Here is a 23,163-nt window from a genome sequence, read left to right as displayed (position 1 = left end):
CTACAAGCCCGTGTCCACCATGTTGGCTGGCTAGCCTCGCCCCTCGAGGGACCTTTAGTGTCCTTAATAGACGCTGAGAGGAACAAGGTGCTGGAGGGGCCAAATAGTGTTCCACATAATATGCGTTTCCGCTTCATACAATACTTTATAACACAGAAGGCATATCTTACCCCAGCGAAGATGAATAAATATCACAGCAGTGCAGGTGTTACAGGCCCGCGATGCCATACCACGGACCCAGATTGTTTACACTTGGTATGGAGCTGCCCACATTTGAGGGAGTATTTGGAATCAGTGGTAAGCTCATTAAACCGCTACACAGACCACACTATACCCCTCTGTTGGGAAGCCTGTATCCTGCATCTCTATAATGGAGCTAAGAACCAAAAAGTGACCTCCCATTTTATTGCTCTAGGTTCAATTGTGGCCAAAAGGTTGATTACCTAAAGGTACCCGTGTCACTCTTGCTTGGAAGCGCTCATTACAGGTATGGGCCAAGGCAGAAAGTGTTGCTTTTCATAAAGAAGATGCGCTGGGGTTGCAGTTGCACAAAACACCAATCACGCTGGGACACAATACTGCAGGAACTACAAGAAATAGACGACACCCCTGAAACTGTCCCTGTGAATGCGCCAGATCTGTCTTAAAAACAGAAACTGTGTGTAATAATGCGACCCCTGACAACAAAATAAAGACACTTCTGAATGATGCATACCTTGTATATATTAAGGAGAAATGTATTCTTATGCCTATCACTGTGGCGGACCAGGCGAGGGCTAGTCAAACTCACAGGAGGTGCTATGTTAAGTAAAGTTACAACCCACGCTACATTTCAGTTGTCCCCAACCTCATTATCCACCTCCTGAGTTAGCAACTCAAACTACGGTACAGTCACGGCCATGTAGCAGACAGAATGTGCATTTGGCGGCCGCTAGCATGAAAAATGAGAGATTTTAATGAGCCATGAAATATGAACAGTGTTGCAATATCACATTTCTGTAACAAATGTATTATGATTGCAGTCAAATATGTGCTGCACTGTATTGCATGTCTGCTCTGTTCTGTGTTAAGAATAAGAAAAGCGATAAAAGAGATTAATCAAGAAAAAATGGGGTGTTTGATTTCCAATGAGGGCCCTTTTCCTTACAAGGCCCAAGGCCGGATAATGACACAGATCCAATTAATGTTGCTGCAATATTGCCCTCAATCATGAATGATAATCAAGTTAGTGATTTGCTGTTCTCTGCCTTTGGCTCCTCTACTCCTCTGTTTTATTCTTATGCTTTGCATTCTCATCTGCCTCTAAAGTTATCTCAACTATCAGATTTAGGTTAAGTTTTATATACCCATTAAGTAAGGAGTGGAGTTGATAGTTATATCTACTCAGTGCAACACTGTTTTGTGTAGTAATGTTTTCTGATAAACTCCACATTTTATAATTTAAAGTTAGTTGTAATTGTTTTCTTTTGGTCACCTGTTAAACACCATCAGTGCCACTCTGATTGGTGCTCCACAGAAAATCTCATCTACTTTGTCTCGAAGGACAGCTGTACTATGGGCAGACTTTGTACTTGGCTAAGGTAACATTGACACTGTGTGGTACACATTGCACTGTTGTAAGGTATCTAGTAATATCTGAACTTCTTTCATTTGGGAAAATGATAGCATTGGTGGTGTTCACTGGAGCTAACCCAAGTACATGGTGGTATTTGGCTTTTCCTGCACCGACAAAAGTAGCAGCATCTTGTAACAATCGAATATGCTTTATCGTCTAATTTACTTCTATAGTTACCTCAACTATTATTGATTTTGTTTGGACATGTTTGCATTCCTGTTGATAAGTCTGCAGTGAATGCTCATGTTTGCCTAGTCTAGCACTGTATACTGCATCCTAGGATTTTCATTAATCGTTATAAATGTGCATGCAGTGAGTCCTTAATAATGTATTCAATAATATGTCTGTCATTAACAAAGGTGAAAATCCATCATATCCATATGTTACTGAGCATATTCTCTAAACCAATCGGAGGCAAGATTTGCCACATTTTAGACTATTTGTAGAACCAAAATCCCTTTCTCAAAACTACATTGCAACACCCCTAATACAAACTGCTGCTTATAAATCTGTGAAATGAAGACGGTTACAACCTGTCCCTCTAAGGCTCTAGGAGCTTCCACTGTCACTGATAAATTGAAGACATTTGCCTCACAGTCAGTTCTTTTTTCTGGCTCGTTTTTTTGGGATTCTAGGAAAACACTGGATGATAGAAATTTGTCTTAGAATCAATTTTTAGGTCTCGCCTACGCAGTGCGCATGCACTGCATAGGAGGGCCTTTAGCCTGCGCTCTGGTCCTTTTCAAGCACACACTCGTGCTTATGTCGGTATCCACCTTGCGGGGGCGAGCAGGGGCGTGCCACAAGCACGAGTGCAGTGCTTGAAAGTTAGCAGACCGCGCACACGCAGGAACCACTCCCGGGCTTGTTAATAAGCGTGGCCGTGCTTGTCTGCCACACAGTCTCTCTCCCCCCTCTCGGGCAAGCTGATATTCGAGCCAGCACTAAGCAGTTTGTTTGCAAATCTGTATAACTGCCTCGTAACCCACATCCCTACTGTACCAATGTATTTTACCAACCTTAGTTTCCACGTTTCTTCATGTTATAAAACGATCTTCCACGCTAGTCCTCAATTTGGATTTATCTCTCTTTTAACACCTTTTCTCCTTTCCTCTTTCCAGTCTCACCCTTTCTTCTTTTAGTTCCTTCTCTTTGCACTTGTCTCCCCTTTTTCGCGTTTGTGCTGTCTCTTCTTTATTTTCCTTTACACTTTGTTTTGCACATTTTCTTTTATGTTCACGCAACCTTTGCCCTTCAGCTCACCTCATAAATCTATTGTAATTCTTAAAATAACACCTCATCCCTTAGATCTCCGGAAAAAGATGAGACCGGTGTGGAGTGCTGCAAAGTAGTTGTCAATAGGTTGGTGGGAATTAAAAAAGGTGTGTATATATGTTTAACTGTGTAAGGCGCGTTCCCACTGGCGCCATCTTGAGTACTCTGTGACTGTCCGACTCTCGCGGGATGGAATCCCTCAGCTTTAGATCTGGGTGTTGAGTGAATGAGCAACGAGGGCGCAGCGACAAGCACACACCTCACAGCTGCATGGCAGAGCAGTGCCCCCGAAAGCTTCCTTTATGTGCTGCAAACGTGCTAGTGGTGCAGTGTAATTTCCTCTCGCTGCAGCAGCTGGGGTAGACTTAGGACGGTGCCATACAGGACAGATAGCACAGGCGTCTGTGGCCCCTACTTCCCTGTGACACCAAGCATTTACATCTGAAGTTAAAGTTTCCACTTGGGACAAAAAGGGCATACATAGCACGAATAGCTGCGGTGTAGGTCTCAGAGACACTGTGCTGAACGCGTGGTTAAAGGGCAGGTGTAGTACACCTCTAGCTTACTTCCTACCAATTGGAAGAGAGAGACACTCTTCTTGTAGTGTGAGTTTCACACACAAGCAGCGCATAGATCATTAATGTGAACTGCCGCTCTACAGGTGAAGTACAGGCGTCAGGAGTATAAACTTTTGATCCAAATAGCATGTAGAGTTCAGGGAACAGCTAGGCAGTGTTCACCTCACATGTGGTCCCAACATGCGGAGCAGGGAGGAACAGTGTCGACCCAGTTTGTTTGGAATGTGCATGGTACAGCAACGGTGGTAGCAGTGTTGCCCTCACTTGTCAAAGCAAATGCAGTAGCAGTGCGCGCAGGGGCATGTTTAAAAAAAAAAAAAAAAGAATAATACAACAACAATTAGCGTCCAACAAAGCCATTATGTCATCGCCTGCAGTCTTCTTAAATGACTTAAAGAACTCCGGTGTCTACCGGAACGCTTATTTGCCACCTTAAAAAAGTCGAAAAACAAAAAAACGTGATGTAACACTTGCGCTTATGTCACATCATATATTAAAGCCTGCCTGCTGGAAAGCGTCTCGTTGTAGGTGCTACTTTTTAACGAGCGCATTTTAAAATCAGCTCAGTTCATCGACCTTGGAAGCATGAACGTCTGAGTTGTCCAAGCTACGATTAGGTTTGCATGACACCTTTTGTTAAAAAAAAAATCGGTTTTACAGAGGGGCTTTCAGTCCGTGCTATTAGCTGTTTACTGTTAGCAGCGGCATGCAGGGGCATGTTTAAAAAAACAAACAAAACAACAATTAGTGCCCCACAAGGCCATTATGTCATCGCCTGCAGTCTTTTTAAATGACTCCGGTGTCTACCGGGACGCTCATTTGCCACCTTAAAGAAATTTGAAAAACAGAAACCCAACGTAACACTTATGCTTATGTCACGTCATATAGTAAAGCCTGCCTGCTGGAGGGCATCTCGTGGTAGGTGCTCCTTTTGAACAAGCGTAATTTAAACCCCGCTCAGTTCATCGATCTTGGAGGCATCAACGTCTGAGTTCTCCAAACTGAGATTACGTTTGTATGAGACAATTTGTTACCATTTTTTTTTTATTGTACAGAGTGGCTTGGCTACAGCTTTAGAAGTACTGCTTTTCCACTTTTTTTGCCAATGGCTGTTTAGTGTATTAATATGCTAAGCATCCTGCCTTTAGTTTTGCCTTTTGCGACACCGCTGGTTTGCAGTTTACACAGCACACTTTCTCCACTTAAGCCAACGTTTTACACAAATGTAAGGAAGCCCTCAGGCGCTCCTATTAACATCAAATAACAAGTTGTTGTGGCAAAGCTTTACAGGACACACTGTTGCGTTGTTCCAACCGGGAATAACGTCCTCAAATGCACTCAGGGAAAAATTTCTTTGAAAACTTGTTTTTGTTTTAAATGAAGTTTTATTGAACTGTTCTTCAAAATTTATTCAGCTTTACAGGACCCAGACCAGCGACGCCACATCAACAGCAGGCAGACACAGCACACCTCCTATTTCACTTTCTCTACCATCCTCCTCTCCCGTCCGTGGTTTGTTCATCACCCGCTTCCTTCCAATATGGCCATATCTCCACACACAACCTAAAGTACTTTCACTAACATCTTCCTCTTTCCTGTACGTTTTCTCTCTTAAAACCTCTATTTACCCTTAAAATGTTTTTTTTTTTAAATCAACACAAAAAATCAAGTTCTCCTTCGTTCCACGTCTCACCTGAACTACAGCGGGCATACACAAATGTACATAAGACCCTAAAAAATTAAATAACATCTCCAATACTAGAAAATCATTGCACACTTTACCCCCAAAATATATTTGCAAATATTTTCTGTGTTTCAGGGTGTACTACTCTAAACTATTCTGTATAGATCAAACCATGCGCGTAATGTAATGATGTGCAGGAGGCTAACATTCAGCCAGTGTTAAATATTGGCCAGTCCCCTGTAATACCATTTTTAAACCGTTTTCAACTTCTTTTCAATGTGCTGGTGAAAATAGTTCATTTTTACTTACATAAGAACCGTAATATTATTTAACACTGGCTGAATGTTAGCACCTGAAAGGAGCTTAAATTAGGCTGGTGTCTGCTGGAACGCTTAGCATTCTCTTTATGTTTATCTACTATAAACATCAGCACGTTAGTTTGGACTCCTTTTAGGTTTTTATAGTGGATTCATCTAGCACAATAAAGCTAAAATCTAGACAAAAATTAGCCCTCAAACCCATACGCTACAATGCCACTGCAATGCTGCAATAACCAACATATTAAACATCACTAAAATTACTATGCTCACTTTATCATACTCTCACTAACTCAGTAACTATCTCACTCTCACTAACAAACTAACTCACACACTACCTAACTACCTCCCTCTCACTAACTAACCCTCTCTCACTATATCTCACTAATTCTCGCACTAACACAAACTCTCTCACTATCCCTACCTAACACACTCCCTCAAACTCGATCTTGCTAACTACCTCTCACACTAACACTAACTTACTACTTAACTCACACTAACAGACTAACTCAAACTCTTTCAATTCCTCACTAATTAACTCTCTTACTCTCTCTCTCACACTAACTCTCATTCTCTCGCTTTCTCACTATCTCTCTCACTAACTCTCTCTTTTTCACTAACTAACTTTCCAACTCTCTCTCTCAATAACTATCTGAATCACTAACTCTATTTCTCTCTCTCACTAACTAACTCCCCCAAATAACAAAACAACGAATAACAAACAACCATTACAACAAGCAAATACAAATTCCCAGCATTTTTTAATATAATCATTACATTCTATATAATGCTTTCATAGTCCTATATAAACAGAGACATTGGCTCCTGTGGACAAATGTAATTACTAGACAATAGCAATCCTAAGCGCAATGGCGATAAAGGGGTAGGTGGATGTCGAACAGAGATATTACACTATACACTATACACTATAAACTGCAGGATGTTTGTGAGTTCAAATGTTTATATATACAATTTCAATATATAATCACAATCAGGTGCATAGTGTCCCGAGTGAACATGAAACCTACATATTTCGTGACATTTTGTGACATACAAAAATAGTTTCTATATTTACAAAGTTGACCAAAACACAAAAGGACACAGCTTTCTGATGCAGTAACAGAGGCTGATATATGGTTGTGACTTACCTTTTTTAATGAAAAGAAACATTAATAAAAATATCACATGTAAAAACAATGCACAAGCAACCTTGTCTACAGTATATCCATCAACAATGGTCTCACTATAAATGTGTTACACTAACTAGAGCAATACAGTGTACATCATGTCACGCTGGGAGTCCATTACTCTGAGTCATGCCTTTGTCTGGTCATAGGCGGCTCGCAGGTCTCTCCCCTATAGGTGTTCCATTTTTACCATATCTGTGTCCGATTGGTGGGGCAGCCTCTTGATACATGTACAGTTTTTTTGGTAAACGTACAATGGTCTGTATCATTCTCCAAAGCCTCAGTGGGAGAGGTGTGTGCGGCCAGGGCGACTGACGCTGGAATCTGGGGATCACGGTTCGATCCCCGGTGCCGGCGGCAGGTTAGCCCAGCACCATGCGACTCTGGGCAATAGCTTGCTTAATCTTCCCGACGGCCCCCAGCGCCTAGAGACCCTAACGGGTGATTGTGCGCTATACAAATGTGGATTATTATTATTATTAGGGATGGCATCTCCCGCGCCCCCCACAACCTTGCAATATTCCCCTTAGCAATCATCATCCCCAATGTCACCCATACTTTCTCCTTGGTATTTAGGTCGGTTGGGCCCCAGATATTTAAGAGAGACAGCTTTATATTGCAGTCTGTCATGACGCCCATCGCTTCTGTCATACACCTTGTTACCCTCGCCCAGTATTTCTGGATTGCCGGATACTCCCAGAGCATGTGTATAAACTTGTCTTCTTGCCAACATCCCTTGGTACAATCTGCATCAGTCCTATAACCCATCTTCACTAGCGTTGGCCCTGAAAAGTATATTCTGTGTAGTATCTTAAGCTGGACGAGCCTGAGCATGGAAGAAATAGCTGTTTCTCTAGGAGAGGCAAGAGCCTCTAACCATTCCCCATCATCCAGTCCCGCTATGTCGTGATCCCATTTGGTCCTGAGAAGGAGGAGGGGTTCAGGCATGTTATTAACACTTTTTTTTATAGATTAGTGAGATTGCCTTTTTAGTATGATATCCATCTAACGGGGATGACTCTGGCGGAGTCTCTCCCCTGAAGGACTGGACTATTTAAGGCCCAGCGGTGCCAGGGAACAACACCTAAAACCTTCGTGGGATACCTGTTCTGGCGCACTAAAGACAGAGACACGGGAGACTTCCTTCGGCGTCAAAGATCAGCGTTTATTACTGCAGGGAGGCAAAAGTCACGAGAAGTACAACAACATGTAGTTCTGAGAGTCTGCTTCAAATTGCATATGCGAGTCGCTCTCTTTTATACAAGATTTTACCATTGCACAACATGTGAACAAAAGGTTACAACCCAGTTCCCACAAAAAGGCTTCAAAAGGGACGCTTTCATGTATTCAGAACCCCGGAACATAATTACATTAACATCACCAGCTCCAACTGTAAAAGCACATCTTCTCATCATTAGGTACATTCCACTTGAGTTGTAAATAGGCAAGAGAAAGAGACAAGAACAGCTGCAAGGAAGTCAGACAGCAGGGAAGAAGTTAATATTGGATGCGTAATCGTAGCTTAAAAGGGCTTGACCCCAGCATGTGCGAGGCTGAAACAATAGACCGACCGGGCAGAATCACCTTCGATCGGAGGCAATTGCCTTAGCAGTGTCCTTCCCCTAGTTATAAAAGACGCATGAAAGGAATATGTTTCTTCCGTAAAGCTTGGGAACTAAAAAGGTCACGATGCGGACAGTTGCCTGTTCGCTGACTACGTGAGGGCAAGAAACAAAATGGATGCCGTATCTAAAATGGAACCCAAGGGTCCAGATGTAGAAACACGTAAATAAGGCGAACCATGCCAGGTAGTGTAGTGAAAACGCGTACACTTACTGAACACGTCATTTACGGTTCATAGATACCTTACTTGCCCGTATTCGTTCATGCCCGGAACACCGTAACGATTCTCACAGAACCTCAGACACTCCTTTTGCCCTCATGTAGGCAAGAACTAGTCGAAGTCGGATTCGATCTCGATATTCATCAGATCATTCAGATGTTGTTGGAACATAATTCCATCCATCAATGCCTCTTTGGTAACAGATGGCCTTCTTATACACGTTGTAGCGCAAAGGCCACTTAAGGCAGGACCACACTGTACACACAGACAACACGTGAACAGAAATGTCACAACAACCCCTGTAATCATCAGAATCTTCCAACCCCAAGTCGACACCAGTCCCCAAAACCATCCTAGAAGCGTCCAATCTCCTTCGTCCTCGTGTATGGACTCCGAGATTTTGTGCAACTTGGAGATGGCTTGATAAACCGTTGGAGCGTTATCAGGTATAAATATGCAGCAGCTCGAATGGATGACCTTACACACGCCGCCTCTATCTGCTAGAACAACGTCCAGTACCATACGGTTCTGTAACGTCATAAGCCTATCCGCTTGAAGCTCTGCTGTCAGATTACCAAGGGCGCTTGCAGTTATGTTAGCAGTTGACTCTACTACACGAGTTAACTGTCTCAGATTTCTGCTATTGACCATAGGGCCCCAAAACGGTTGAAAACCCTTGAAGAAGTCTCCCGCTTCTTGGCCGGAAGTATCCTCTTTATTAATGACACCTCTCACAACTCTGGTTTTGTGATAGTCGGCAGCAACAGTGAAAGTCGGGGGCAAGAGATTTGCAATGTAGCAGGTACCTGAGAAGTCATGAGGTAACCACGTGTATGCTCGGTCATAACATACAAAATAGGTACCCTTGGCAGTCAGAAAGACAGGGGAAGAGAGCATCGGTAGAACGTAAGTATCCACACAAGCACTCTTCCCAAGCTGGGCTCTTGGATTTCGGCCACGACCTTGCAGACAAAAGTGGCCTAGGTGAGGTACAATCCAGATTGGAGATGAGCTTTTAAGCTGCCTATCACCCACTGATATACTATACTCAGCCTCACTAAGGTACTTATAGGTTTGCACCTCTTCTTCTGGGATAAGTGATGTATCGAAGATATCTCTATCTAGATCGGCAATAGCTATCATTAGAGACTTGTGATACGGGCCAGGACCAAAGTTTGCTGAGCGTGGCTCTCGATGGGGGTAAGAATCTAGTGCACTACGGAACATGGTTTGGAATGCCCGAGCTGACCCTTGGGGGCTGTACGGAAGAACCAAATATGGGATACCCCTGTCCATGGTATGCAGCATTAGCCCACACACCCAACAGTTGGTTGTATTTACCACCAACTGGTGCTGATGCAAAAGTTGCACAAAGGAATTGTTTCTAAATTCTGCACGTCTGACTTGTTCATGTTGGGGCAGGAGATGAAAGGAATGTGGAGAAACAGTGGAAGCGAAATTCAGATTATAGGAATGAGGAGTAGGTGAAATGGAAGGTAACAATAATTGAATCCCAAAATATGCTCCACCCACCAGTAGCATTGAAACAGTTAGGAACAACATAAAGATCTGAAATAGAAAACATTTTGTACAAAACACTTTTGATCTTTGCGTCAACATTTTCTCTCTTTCCGACAGCTTCGAGAAGTCCATCCTCAAACATTTTGTACAAAACACTTTTGATCTTTGCGTCAACATTTTCTCTCTTTCCGACAGCTTCGAGAAGTCCATCCTCTAAAAAACCGTCCGTGACGTTCTTGACGCACTTCGTTCTGAGTAGCGGTTGCCAATTCCCAGGAGTTCCCAGAAATCGACAAAAGAAACCGACCTAGTGTCGATAGCTGCTAAACAGAAGGAAGTACCCGCACGGCCCTACGGCCAACCCAGATGATAGGTTAAATGAATTCGAATCACTTCAATAATAGTCTCTTAGCTGCATGAAAAGAAAAGATAAACACAATATATAATGTCCACAGTGTTCATGACGACTGGGGGGTACTATAAAAAAAACAGAACTCTTTTATTTGTCCTTAACGCGCGATCGAAGAAAGTATCGACTTCTCCCGGGTCGAGTCTGATCCTCAAACAGTGGATTGGATGGCGAAAGAGTGTTCGATTGTCCAGGCAATTGTTCAGTACTTGTATTCCCCAATGTTGAAGGAAGGGAAATTGTTTGAGAGGAATCAACAGGAGTGTCAGAAAAAACTGAAGTGTTCCCTATGGTCTGAGCTTCGCTAAAGGGAACAAAGCGCTGGGGAACGTCAGTTTCAGACGAGGAAAAACCTTTACGTATCCATGTGTCTGCCGGCAGAGGAAGCGGAACCTTCTTGGTGTGGGTGGCATGCACCCAGTGTTTCCGTCCCTCCAGTCGAACCGCCGTCCTCGTGGCTAGTAGCACCTGGAAGGGTCCCACAAATCTCGGCTCAAGATGGCGTTTTCGTCCGAAATTTCGGGTGAGGACCCAGTCCCGTGGTCGGAGCCGATGACCAGGACCCTCTGTTTGTGACGGCAGAGCCTCAAAGACCTGTTGATGAATCAAACTCAATTTAGCAATCGGATCATATAGATAATCAATCAACATTGGATATTCAAGTCTGTTCAATTCTTTAGGTCTCGGAACCCCCCAAATGTTCGCAGGACGGCCGAACACAATCTCATATGGGCTAAGCCCTACTCGAGAGTGTACAGTAGCCCTGGTCGATAAGAGAGCTAGAGGCAAAGCGTCAGGCCATGATAAACCAGTTGTTGCCTGAATTTTAGCAAGTTTTAGTTTCAGGGTGCCATTGTATCCTTCCACCAAACCTGCTGACTGAGGATGATTAGCACTATGAAATTTTTGGGATATTCCTAAACCACGACACACACTCTTCATCACGCTTCCCACAAACTCACTTCCGTTGTCCGACCATACAATCCGAGGCATGCCGTACCTGGGGAAATACTCTTTGAGCAGAATTTTCGCTGTGGATAGGGCAGTATTATCCTTAAGAGGGTAAGCTTCAATCCATCTGGAGAATGCACAAACCACGACTAACACATACTTCAAATTGTTGCATCTCTCCATGTGGATGAAATCTAACTGAATAACTTCGAAAGGACATGTAGGAGGGGCAAAATGACCAGGTGGAGTGGGGGTGCCCTTACCGGGATTATGCATCAAACATACCATGCAATTCTTAACCACTCTCTCTGCACATTTAGTAATCCCCTCATTCTTCCATACAGGAGACAACAACTTGCATATGCCCTTCGAGCTAATATGTGCTGTGCTATGGACCATTGTAACAACAGCAAGCACATATGCATCCGGTAACATCCATCTCTGTTTTTCTGACAAATCAACCCAACATCCATCCTCATCTAATTTTCCCGTGCTTTCTTTCCACTTAGTCTTTTCCATTTCAGTGGCCTCATTCTGTATTTCCTTCACACTCTCCACTGTGTCCTCACACATACTAGTTTCCGCAGGCCATCTCACTGAACTTGTGACATACATTCGACTTGTCAGATCTTTAGCTGTCTCCTTAGCAGTCTCATCTGCAAACGCATTACCACGACCAACATCATCTGTCACTTTTCGATGCGCACTACATTTAATTATGGCCACCTGTTTAGGCAATGTGAGTGCATCTAAAAGGTCATTCACAAGCTGTCCATGCTGAATCTTTGTGCCATGCGACGTTAAGAATCCTCTTTCTTTCCACAATCGCCCAAAACTATGTGCCACACCAAAAGCATACTGGCTGTCTGTGAACACATTCACCCGCTTTCCTCTGGACAACACACACGCTCTCGTTAAGGCGATCAACTCAGCTGCCTGAGCCGAGTTCTGATTTAATCTTGTAGATTCCACAACCGTCCTCAACGTCACCACAGCATACGCAGTCGTCACATCACCGTTCGGTAACTTAAAACAGGAACCATCAACATACAAAGTACCATCGGGATCTACCAATGGAGTATCTTTTAGGTCAATACGACCTTTCGTTTCCTCTTCGGTTCTCAGATAAGTCATGTGGTGCTGCATCACTTGACTCCGTGTTGATCGGCAATAATGTTGCTGGGTTCAACACATTACACCGTTTTATCCGTATGTGACTAGCTAGTAACGTCAGCTCATACCCAGACAACCTTGCGCTCGTCAAATGTTGAGTTTTCGTTCGGTTCAAGAGAGTGTCAACTGCATGCGGGACCATCACCGTAAGCGTATTATCCATGACCAGACCTGCGGACTGTCGAATGGACGCCGCAGCTGCCGCTGTTGCTCTTGAACAAGTCGGCAAAGCTCTATCTACTGGGTCTAAGGTCGAAGAAAAATATGCGCATGGGCGCTGTTTGTCACCAAATTGTTGCGCCAGAACACTCAACGCACAACCATCCCTCTCGTGAACGTACAGTGTAAACGGCTTACTGTAATCAGGAGTACCTAACACAGGAGCCGAACACAACGCATCACGTAATTCTGAAAAACCTTTTTGACACTCTTCAGTCCAGGGCAAAGGAGTCGGAACATCCTTGCACGTGAGAGCTAACAATGGTTTCGCCAATAGTGAAAAATTTGGGATCCATTGTCTGCAGTATGACGTAATACCTAGAAAGGCACGTACATCTCTCTGAGTTTTTGGCACAGTCATTCGGGTAATCGCTGCAATTCTCTCTGGGGTCAACCTTCTCCCTTCTTTTGATAATAAGTGACCTAGGTAGGTTACTTCTTGGCAACAATATTGCAGCTTGGAAGGTGACACCTTGTGATGTAAGTCACATAAATGCCGCAACAACGATACTGTAGCAGCTCTACAAATATCTTCGGTATCAGCAGCTACCAACAGGTCATCAACGTACTGAATCAAGGCTGCGCCTACCGGTAATATAAATGAATCAAGTTGACTTTTAAGTGCTTGACTGTAGATCGACGGACTCTCACAATAGCCCTGTGGTGCGCGTTTCAATCTAAAACTGCGACCACCTAATGAGAATCCGAATAGGTCTCTGCTTTCCTCAGCAATCGGGATACTAAAGAAAGCATTCTTTAGGTCGATTACCGTGAACCAGGAGGCAGAAGCTGGAATTATAGTCAACAAAGTCGTGATATCAGGGACCACGGGGAACTGTGGAATCACGATTTTATTTACTTCTCTCAAATCGATTATGAAACGATACACAGGAGGTTTAGATGGATCAGTTCGTTTTAGAATTGGTAGTACAGGACTATTACACACATTTCCTCGAGTTTCTTCAATGACATCCTTTTTGATCAGGTCGTGTACAATCGTTAATAGCGCCCGTTCTCCCTCAGTGGAGATACGATACTGTGGTATACAAGGCATTCGCACATTTGGTTTCAGTTTGATTATATAAGGTGGGATGTCCAAGAGACCCACGTCATTGGGACCTGTGGCCCATAGAGACGCAGGAAGGGAGCTCAATTCCGGTGGGAATTTATCGATCGACAAGTACATAGGAGAGATTACTCTCCGACCTAATGTAAGCTCCACTCCTTCAGGAGAGCAATACAAAGTCGCATATAACCGTTTTAACAAATCCAAGCCCAGAAGATTCTCACCACAACCAGTAGATAGAATCAATGGAGCCTCCAGCTCACGAGGGCCAATCGTAAGGGGCAAAGGGCTAGAAACAGGATTACTAACCGGGGCGCCAGAGAATCCAACGGAAACATTTGTTAAGCCAGACAAAGGTGCGCCAGGGAGTTTCGAATGCATGATGGAACTTTTCGTCGCACCAGTGTCTAACAGAAAAGGCTCAACTACGCCAGATGTAGCAACTGCAACGTAAGGCCCACTCTGATCAACCGGAACTGATAATACTCCCTCTCTCTGTCGGTGGCTGTCCTAGTAACGATCGTTTACAACAGTCTCTTGTTCAACGTAATAGTCGTCCGCGTAATACTGCGCTGATTTATCGGACCTTACATTTCGCTGGTCAAAACAATTATTCGCGTCCGAGGACGTATTAGGGCGCTCAGTCTGATTTTGGAAGGTACCGCGACCTCTACCTCGAGATGATTGTTGAGGACCACCACGACCCCCTCGTGCCGATACACCATTAAGGCGGTCACGCAAAGCGGGGCAATCATATTTGATATGTCCCTCTCTTCTACAATATGCACACTGGTTATACCCAAGCATAGATCTGAAGTCAGAGGAGTCAGGACGTGGCTGCATTCTGGAGGATTGCGATTGTGGTTTATATTGCTGTTGCAAATCAGTGTGATTGGAACGCGGAGGATACGCTTGCTGCAACAAAACCTTCGTTTTGAGCTCCTTCGTTTTCTTATCTACACGATCGCTTTCTTCTTTCTCCCTATTTTCATAATATTGAGCCGTCGCTAATATTTGAGCAGTAGTGGAAACAGCCCAGGCACTTTCTGAATTTTTCAATTTGTTGCATAATTCAGGCAACAAATTTAATACGAATTTATCGACAAATAAACGTTGGCCTCCCTCAGTGCCCATATCCTGACCGCTATGATCGACAAATGCCTCTTCAAATCTAGTGAAGAAATCGGAGACAGTCTCGTCCTTCTTTTGTTTACAAGCTGATAATTTATCCCAGTTTACTCTCATCGCCGGCATAAGCGTTTTCATGAGCGTAATTATTTTCTGAGGCAAATCCAAAATTAACTGCTCAGGCTTAGCCCCACCAACTTGTAGTCCATCAGCCGCTATTAATGCAGCCCAATCACCACCTAATTCATTCGCATGATTTTCCTGACGAATTTTCACCCAAACCGGCTGTGGTACAACGTTACCGAACAGCATGTCGATGTCGGCAAGGTTCATAATAGTAGCATCTACCAATTGAGACAACTCTTTATAGTAACCCGCCGGATTCTTGCGTGGATCAGGCAAGGACTGTTTGACCTGTAAGACTTCTGATCGCTTCCATGGGAGGTGTATCCAAACTCTTTGGAAATGTGGCAAAACTGGGGGAGCAGCACCAGGATCACCTGGCATCCACACTGGCGGAACCTCTCTCATAAGGCACTGACCAGGAGCCGCTTTCCAATTCTCAGAGTCGTCATCAAACGACACTCGAGAAGGCACTGTCGACCTATGGGCTAACAATCGCTCTAAGGCACGTCGTACATCTCCACCTACAATCATACCATTCGAAAATTGACCTTGAAGTTCAATCATATCGGGCGGTACGTTATCTAGATCATCATTATACCATTGTTCCCTCAAAAAGTTACACATTTCTTCGAACACGAATCTCTGTGTAGGCTCATTAAACTGAGAAAACGTCTCGAAGACCATGCGTGGAGGGTAGTTAGCAGGATGTCTTATCCACCTATGTGCCATTGTCACTAACGTTGCACTCTCTCTTCCACCAGGGATTTGACTTCGTCTCTGGGGAGTTTCGGAAGCACTGGTTGGTAGTATCGATCCGGATAGTGGGGAATAGAGCGTAGCAACAGTATTAGGAATACGGGTACGAACAGAAGGAGAAGAAGGAAAAAGAACAGGAGTGACAATATTAGAAGGGAACTCAGGAACAGCAGAAACAGGCAAGATAGTCGGGGTAACAGAGACTGGAGTTTGCGAAGGCACAGGCAAAGGAGCAGTAGGAATAGGAACAGGTGGTGGGACAAACGTAGGATTAACAACGGGCTGACCGGCAGCCGCCGGAACAACAGGAGGGACAACAGGAGGAATTACTGGCGGGACTACAGGAGGAACTACAGGGGCTGTAGCACCCTGTGCATAAGCAGGTGGCGATTTCATCAAATACGCTAACAGGGGATCCTCCTTTGAATCCTCTTCTTTCTTATCAAGACTAGCTGGTAAAACCGGATAACATTTGTCTATCCTCATGTGATGTAATCTAGTAGAAACTTCTATCTCTTTTTCTTCTTTATCTCGCTGACATTGTTGTACAACTTGCATTATCGGAACGATCCCTTCTCTTCGATCCTTTTTAAGCTGTTTGATTTCTTTCTGCTTGGCCTCTTTACGCCACAACCGAAAGGAATCAAACATAGCTGGCCTAGCTTTCCTTTTAAACAACTTAGCTTCTAGATTATCTAAAATCGTAAGGTCGAAGCTTCCATGTGGTGGCCAACTAAGGACACCATATTTTTTCGTGTAACGGATCCAATATTCGTTATATATAATAGGGCCCACACCATGTCGACTATAGAGCTCATATATCGGAGTTCCAACTGGAGGTATCGGACACGAGTCCTCCAACCGGGAATCCTTGTTGCAACATTTAAAGAAACCGAGAAAACCACTATGGCTAGGCATCATGTACACTAACCTAGTATCAAACTTCAAGGGTTACCGAAGCACTAATTCTTCGTGAAAAACAAAACCCTCGGTTTTTGGCAATTGCAACTGTTAAATAAAAACTAAGAACCAACAACTAAGAACCACAAATGCAATGGAACCATGCAATACAACAAAGCTTCAATAAGCTGCAACAACCACTAAGGACTGGGAGCGACCCACAAATACTTAACTGAAAATACAATGGCGTCACCCGGAAGGCCCGTCTATCGTCTCGCTTGTACGAAAGATCTACGCCAGGCGTCGAAAACAGGCCGACAGTCAGGGCATCAGTCCGTCGCAGCCGTCAGGAGGCGGGAATCTTCGCGGGAAAAATCTTCGGACCACTTGTTTCGATAACAGGATCGATGAAGCGGGGTGCACCTTTTCCTCGGAGATTTCACACGAAGTTCCTCACAATCGTCAGGCTTTGGACCGGTACCGCCGATGTCTCCCCGCGTTGGGCGCCAACTGAAGGACTGGACTATTTAAGGCCCAGCGGTGCCAGGGAACAACACCTAAAACCTTCGTGGGATACCTGTTCTGGCGCACTAAAGACAGAGACACGGGAGACTTCCTTCGGCGTCAAAGATCAGCGTTTATTACTGCAGGGAGGCAAAAGTCACGAGAAGTACAACAACATGTAGTTCTGAGAGTCTGCTTCAAATTGCATATGCGAGTCGCTCTCTTTTATACAAGATTTTACCATTGCACAACATGTGAACAAAAGGTTACAACCCAGTTCCCACAAAAAGGCTTCAAAAGGGTCGCTTTCATGTATTCAGAACCCCGGAACATAATTACATTAACATCACCAGCTCCAACTGTAAAAGCACATCTTCTCATCATTAGGTACATTCCACTTGAGTTGTAAATAGGCAAGAGAAAGAGACAAGAACAGCTGCAAGGAAGTCAGACAGCAGGGAAGAAGTTAATATTGGATGCGTAATCGTAGCTTAAAAGGGCTTGACCCCAGCATGTGCGAGGCTGAAACAATAGACCGACCGGGCAGAATCACCTTCGATCGGAGGCAATTGCCTTAGCAGTGTCCTTCCCCTAGTTATAAAAGACGCATGAAAGGAATATGTTTCTTCCGTAAAGCTTGGGAACTAAAAAGGTCACGATGCGGACAGTTGCCTGTTCGCTGACTACGTGAGGGCAAGAAACAAAATGGATGCCGTATCTAAAATGGAACCCAAGGGTCCAGATGTAGAAACACGTAAATAAGGCGAACCATGCCAGGTAGTGTAGTGAAAACGCGTACACTTACTGAACACGTCATTTATGGTTCATAAATACCTTACTTGCCCGTATTCGTTCATGCCCGGAACACCGGAACGATTCTCACAGAACCTCACCCCTAGGTATTGCCGCATGTAGCGCATGGCTAATCGGAAGATTGAATCGCTTTGTGTCTGCTAGCTCGTATTTTCCTGCAGTTGGGCAAAGGAGATAACCCCCTTCCCTCTACAGGTCCCCGACCACTGATAGACCTATTAAGTCCCACCGGTCAAAACCTTTGGTGACCCTAAGATTTGCCAGTTGGGCAGTGTGCCAGAGTATGGTGGCCAGTGTAACTCTTTCTTTCCATCCCAGACTCAACGTGGCAGTGCCCCACACCTGAGCTGCATGTCCAGTAGGCCCTGTTAGCTTCAATTTGGTGCACCTCTAAAACGTCCACCAGCGAGTAGCCACCTGTCCATATGATTAGTGGGACTTTTAATATGTGTCAGATGTTTGACAAATCACAGATTCTGATATTAATGGTTTTGGACTGCATTTAGTTTAACATTGTGCATGTAGACTTGAATTGTCTTGTCCTTCTTGACTGATCAAACATGACTTTCAGGGCTTGTTTTCAGCTTGATAATTTACATTCCTTTTTTCATAGGTTGTTGAGATGTTTGAAGTTCCTAACTGCCCAACAGAATTGGACTACAGTTACCACTTTCTGTCCGTGAGCCATCCAGAGGGAGAAGATGGTCCTCTTACTGCACTTTTACTCCAGAAGTTCAAACCAAATGTCGAAGAGCTGGCTCAGGATCCTAACAATGGGATCCCACCCAAAGCTGGGACCAAGCGGAAGGTATACATATTGAGTCAATATTCTATTTACACCTACATTTTAGACCATATTCTATATGATCAAACACATTAAAAGAAGTATTGTGACTCTACACCCACACCCCAACAATTTTTTGCTTCGTAACATATTGGTTAATAACAGCAGTAATTGGACAGCAAAACATTGTGGTTACTCTTACTTGGATGGGAGTTTCCATACTTCACGACTCACGGGTTCTGATTTTTGACCATGTTGCTTGTTCTCATCCAAACTTCATCCATTTTTGAATCATTAAACCTCATTCTATATATTGATTTGGGAACTTAGACGTTGATGTTGCTAACTTTTGTCATCCAGTTTATTTCACTTATGAATCCTTTTGTATGAGCTTCTTGTGTATATACAGATTGCTGCAATAGCACACTATCAAGCGCTCTTGACTTTTAGATGGAGAATTTTCAGTTAAAATCTCAGTGTATACATCGAACGAGCCCTGAAGAAGTCCTATTAGATGAAACTCGTTGGCTACAGCAAAAATCTAAGAAAAAAGGGTATTTTTTAAAAGAATTAATTAATAAAGAATCTCCTTTTATCAAGAAAAAGATTCTGGGAGCTTCTGCATTTTGCTGACCTATTACCGCTGTTATTAACCAATATGTTATTAACCAAACAATTGTTGAGATGTGGGTGCTGAGTCTTTGAATTAGATGGAGCTTTTACTCCTAGCTTTGAAGACTAGGACGACTGCCCTCTAGACTCGAGCACCACAATGTTTTGATAAATAAGCAACCCATGCATGTGTTGTGTGCATTATCCTTCTGCTTCAGCCTCTTCCTTGTAAATCTCTTATTAAAAAGAGTTGTGATTGTCTACTACTTCCATGTTTGTTGCTGCCTAGAAGAATGTACTTTATTCAGTATTACATTTTTACTTGCAAGCTGGCTTAAAAAAATACAGGAAAAGTTAGAGAAAGAAACCTACATTTTAATAGTGTAGTTTGATAAATTCATGCACATGTAAAGATCAGACACTAGGGAAGTTGAAAGTCTTGTTCTGGTAGTTTGCCTCAACCTCAGTATTTTATTTGCCGGATCGTACGTCCTACAACACTTTGATAGAAATGCAACTCATTATTTTTGCAAGAAATATTTTATGAAGTGTCTTTTTGTCAGCCAAATACAGAAATGGTGATGGAAGGATGCTGAAAATACTTCTAGCCACTGGCAACTGCTTGAAATCTAACCACTGGCATTCCAACAGCTCGTTCTTTAGCCCACCATGCCACTTTCGATTTAATTCAGGCATATACAAATCCGTCTTGACCCTGCTCCAATAGGAACAGTCCAGCTTGAACTGCCAAGTCTTCTCTGAACCACAACACAAGCAACCCAAGACTAGTTTAGTTTTGATTGGGGTTCTTCAGTCTGGTGTAGATTGGTTCCAGTGGCACAGTCAGCAGTGCCTTTTTTCCCCAGTTACTTTACTGTGTGCGAAGTGCCCTTCCTGAAGGCTGCAACAGATTCATATTCTGGCCAGCTGTAAATTTTGCTAGAAGGATTTCAATAGTGATAAATAACAGAGTGAGAACTCACTTGAGTCGGCATTTAGAAGACCTTATTATTTTTTTTTTTTGCAGAGTTTTATATAGCGCGAACTAGACCCGAACCGAATCGGGTATCAGAGCGCTTTACATAGCACCAGTTACGTTACATGAGGACACACTTTCATTTTTTTTAGGCACGGGGAGATTAAGTGATTTGCCCAGAATCACAGGAGGTTTTTGGCGTCGTTACCGAGACTCGAACCCAGATCCCCAGGTCCGAGGTCGAGCGCCTTAGCCGTTAGGCCAACCCCTCACCCCAAGCTCAAGCTCAACTGGAAAAGTAGACCCGCAGTGAAGCATAGAGGGGGCTCCCTCTACTCCCTTTGAATTCTCCCAGAAAAGAATCATGGAAAGGAAGATCCAGGGAAAAAAGGTGTTGCAAACATAATCCACACCACTTAGATATTCCCTACCATCGAAGTACCAATGATCAACTTATAGACCAGCTTCAGTTCTATCTTCACTGTTGAAATCGTTGTTGACTGCGAAGAGAAAATTTCTGACAGCAGAGACATAGACTTTAAGACCTAGGAGAATAGCTTTGACGCCAAGACCATTGTTGTCGAGAACGTTGTCACTGGTAACCACCTTTTCATCGGCATCAGTAAGGACACTGCAGTCAAAGCATTCAGGATAACACAAATCGCCATCTAGGTCAACGTCCATATATACTCTTCAGCAAAACAGACTCCAAGACATGTCTTTGTCACACCTCTGCTGGGATCTCCTTCAGGACAGCTGTCTTTTTTGCCCCCAGCATCACATTTACTAGTGAAAATTCCCAGAATCTGACCCTTTCCAGACACAGCTACCTCTTTGGACATTCCACCAAAGCCACTCATGATGTACAAAAGAGCATATCCATATCTCTGCCTCAGGACTCTATATTACTGATTGTCCCACTTTGACGTGTTTTCCAAATAATGGAAGACCAAGGGCGAACGCACTAATTGGGTCTATATCTCCTTCGTATTCTCCATTACCTCATGGTTCTACAAGTTTACATTCAACATGCACTCCTGCTTCCCCGCCAAACTCTCCGATACACACTTTGCCAGTTGATGATATCACCACATTTTATGATGTCTTGGTCAGAACTTAACATTCAGCTGGAGTTTCTATATACCACCATTTCTGTAATTATGATAACTCTGCTACCCAGAACTACTCCCAGGCCAATGCTACTTCTAGTAGCTTGGTTCACAGAACCGGTGGAGGAAATATTTCATTTGAGTAGTGAACATTAGGATGGCAACCCCGAGACAAACTGTCAAACCAAGACTGTTAGAAATCCGATGTTCGAGGCATATGGGCTGCAGACCACACACTATTGCATTGATCACCATCTGGTGGTGGGCCCGAATGATTACACTTTGTTGTTGTCTTGGAAGAGTCTTTGTCTGTTGAATGACTCCTCCTGTAGATCGTAGTGCGCATGGGCATCGATTCCATCTTCAGATTGTTTTTTCCCGCCATCGGGCTCGAATGTGTTTATCGTTCGGACCCGTTACCGATCTCTTTTTGACTTCCAGTCCTACATCATACCATCGGTATCGTCTTCGACAGTAATTCCAGTTACCTGCGTCGAAGAATGGCTTGCGCTTCTCGATTCCAGCGTTAGTCTGGGCCTTTGGGCCCAACTGCGCCACTGGGCCTTTGGCTCATGGAACGAACACCCTTTAAGAAGTGCCCATCAGGAAGTGTCATTCATAAAAGTAAAAGTCCTTCAATCAGAAATGAGTCCGCTTCAAATGAACAGGTCCGAACTTGATCACGGTAGTTTTTCAATTCTTTAATGTAGTTTTCAACAATAGAAAAATATATATTCCAATTCACAGCAGGTTTATTTCTTTTTCTTTTTTTGAACTTTAGCCAACGCGTTTCGTCTCAAGAATGAGACTTCTTCAGGGCTCAAAAACCTGTCTTTATGGAGTATAATTTGAGTTGCACAATTTTTCTAGATCATGTATCAATTGGAGAGGTCTGTTATTTCTGATGAATATTCAGAAGGGACGAGAAAGACGGCATGGTAGCCAGCAACAGAATCTCCACTGGTCATTTTTTTGCTGGCTACCATGCCAAAAATTGTGGAACTCAAATTATACTCCATAAAGACAGGTTTTTGAGCCCTGAAGAAGTCTCATTCTTGAGACGAAACGCGTTGGCTAAAGTTCAAAAAAAGAAAAAGAAATAAACCTGCTGTGAATTGGAATATATATTTTTCTATTGTTGAAAACTACATTAAAGAATTGAAAAACTACCGTGATCAAGTTCGGACCTGTTCATTTGAAGCGGACTCATTTCTGATTGAAGGACTTTTACTTTTATGAATGACACTTCCTGATGGGTGCTGATTCCATAATTTGTGTTTTGTATTAGGACTTTGTCCTTAAAGGAACAGATAGGGTTGTGTTCCTTGGTTTTGCAAGCACCATCATAATATTTACGAGTCACAACTCAAAACAGGTGCAGGTCTTTTGCCTCAACCCTTTTTTCGTTTGAAGCTTACCCTTTAAGAAGTGCCCTCAGTGTGGACACAAATTTCCTTTCACTGATCTTCATGAGGTTTGCAATCTGTGCTTGTCTCCAGAGCACGAGAGTCGAGACTGTGAGGCCTGCGCTTTGTTCCGGTCCAAGAAGACCATCAGGGACCGTCGAGCTCGAAGAGTTATGGCGCAGTCATCTTCATCGGTATCAGACCCCATCAT

The 23,163-nt window shown here is 43.6% G+C and overlaps 1 protein-coding gene across 2 annotated transcripts in view; it reads left to right on the top strand.

The window, feature by feature from the left end:
- Positions 1–23,163, top strand: part of MED14 (mediator complex subunit 14) — a 941,548-nt gene that overhangs the window by 317,807 nt on the left and 600,578 nt on the right. For both annotated transcript variants that reach the window (XM_078658290.1, XM_078658289.1), the window contains exon 14: positions 18,679–18,873. In XM_078658290.1, the coding sequence (XP_078514416.1) occupies positions 18,679–18,873 (195 nt within the window). The remainder of the gene's footprint in view (positions 1–18,678; positions 18,874–23,163) is intronic.

The sequence above is a fragment of the Lissotriton helveticus genome, chromosome 8 (genome assembly GCF_964261635.1).
Source record: "Lissotriton helveticus chromosome 8, aLisHel1.1, whole genome shotgun sequence".
In the NCBI taxonomy this organism is placed as follows: domain Eukaryota; kingdom Metazoa; phylum Chordata; class Amphibia; order Caudata; family Salamandridae; genus Lissotriton; species Lissotriton helveticus.
Note: the sequence above shows the minus strand (reverse complement) of the source record. Positions and strands in the feature narration are given on the sequence as shown.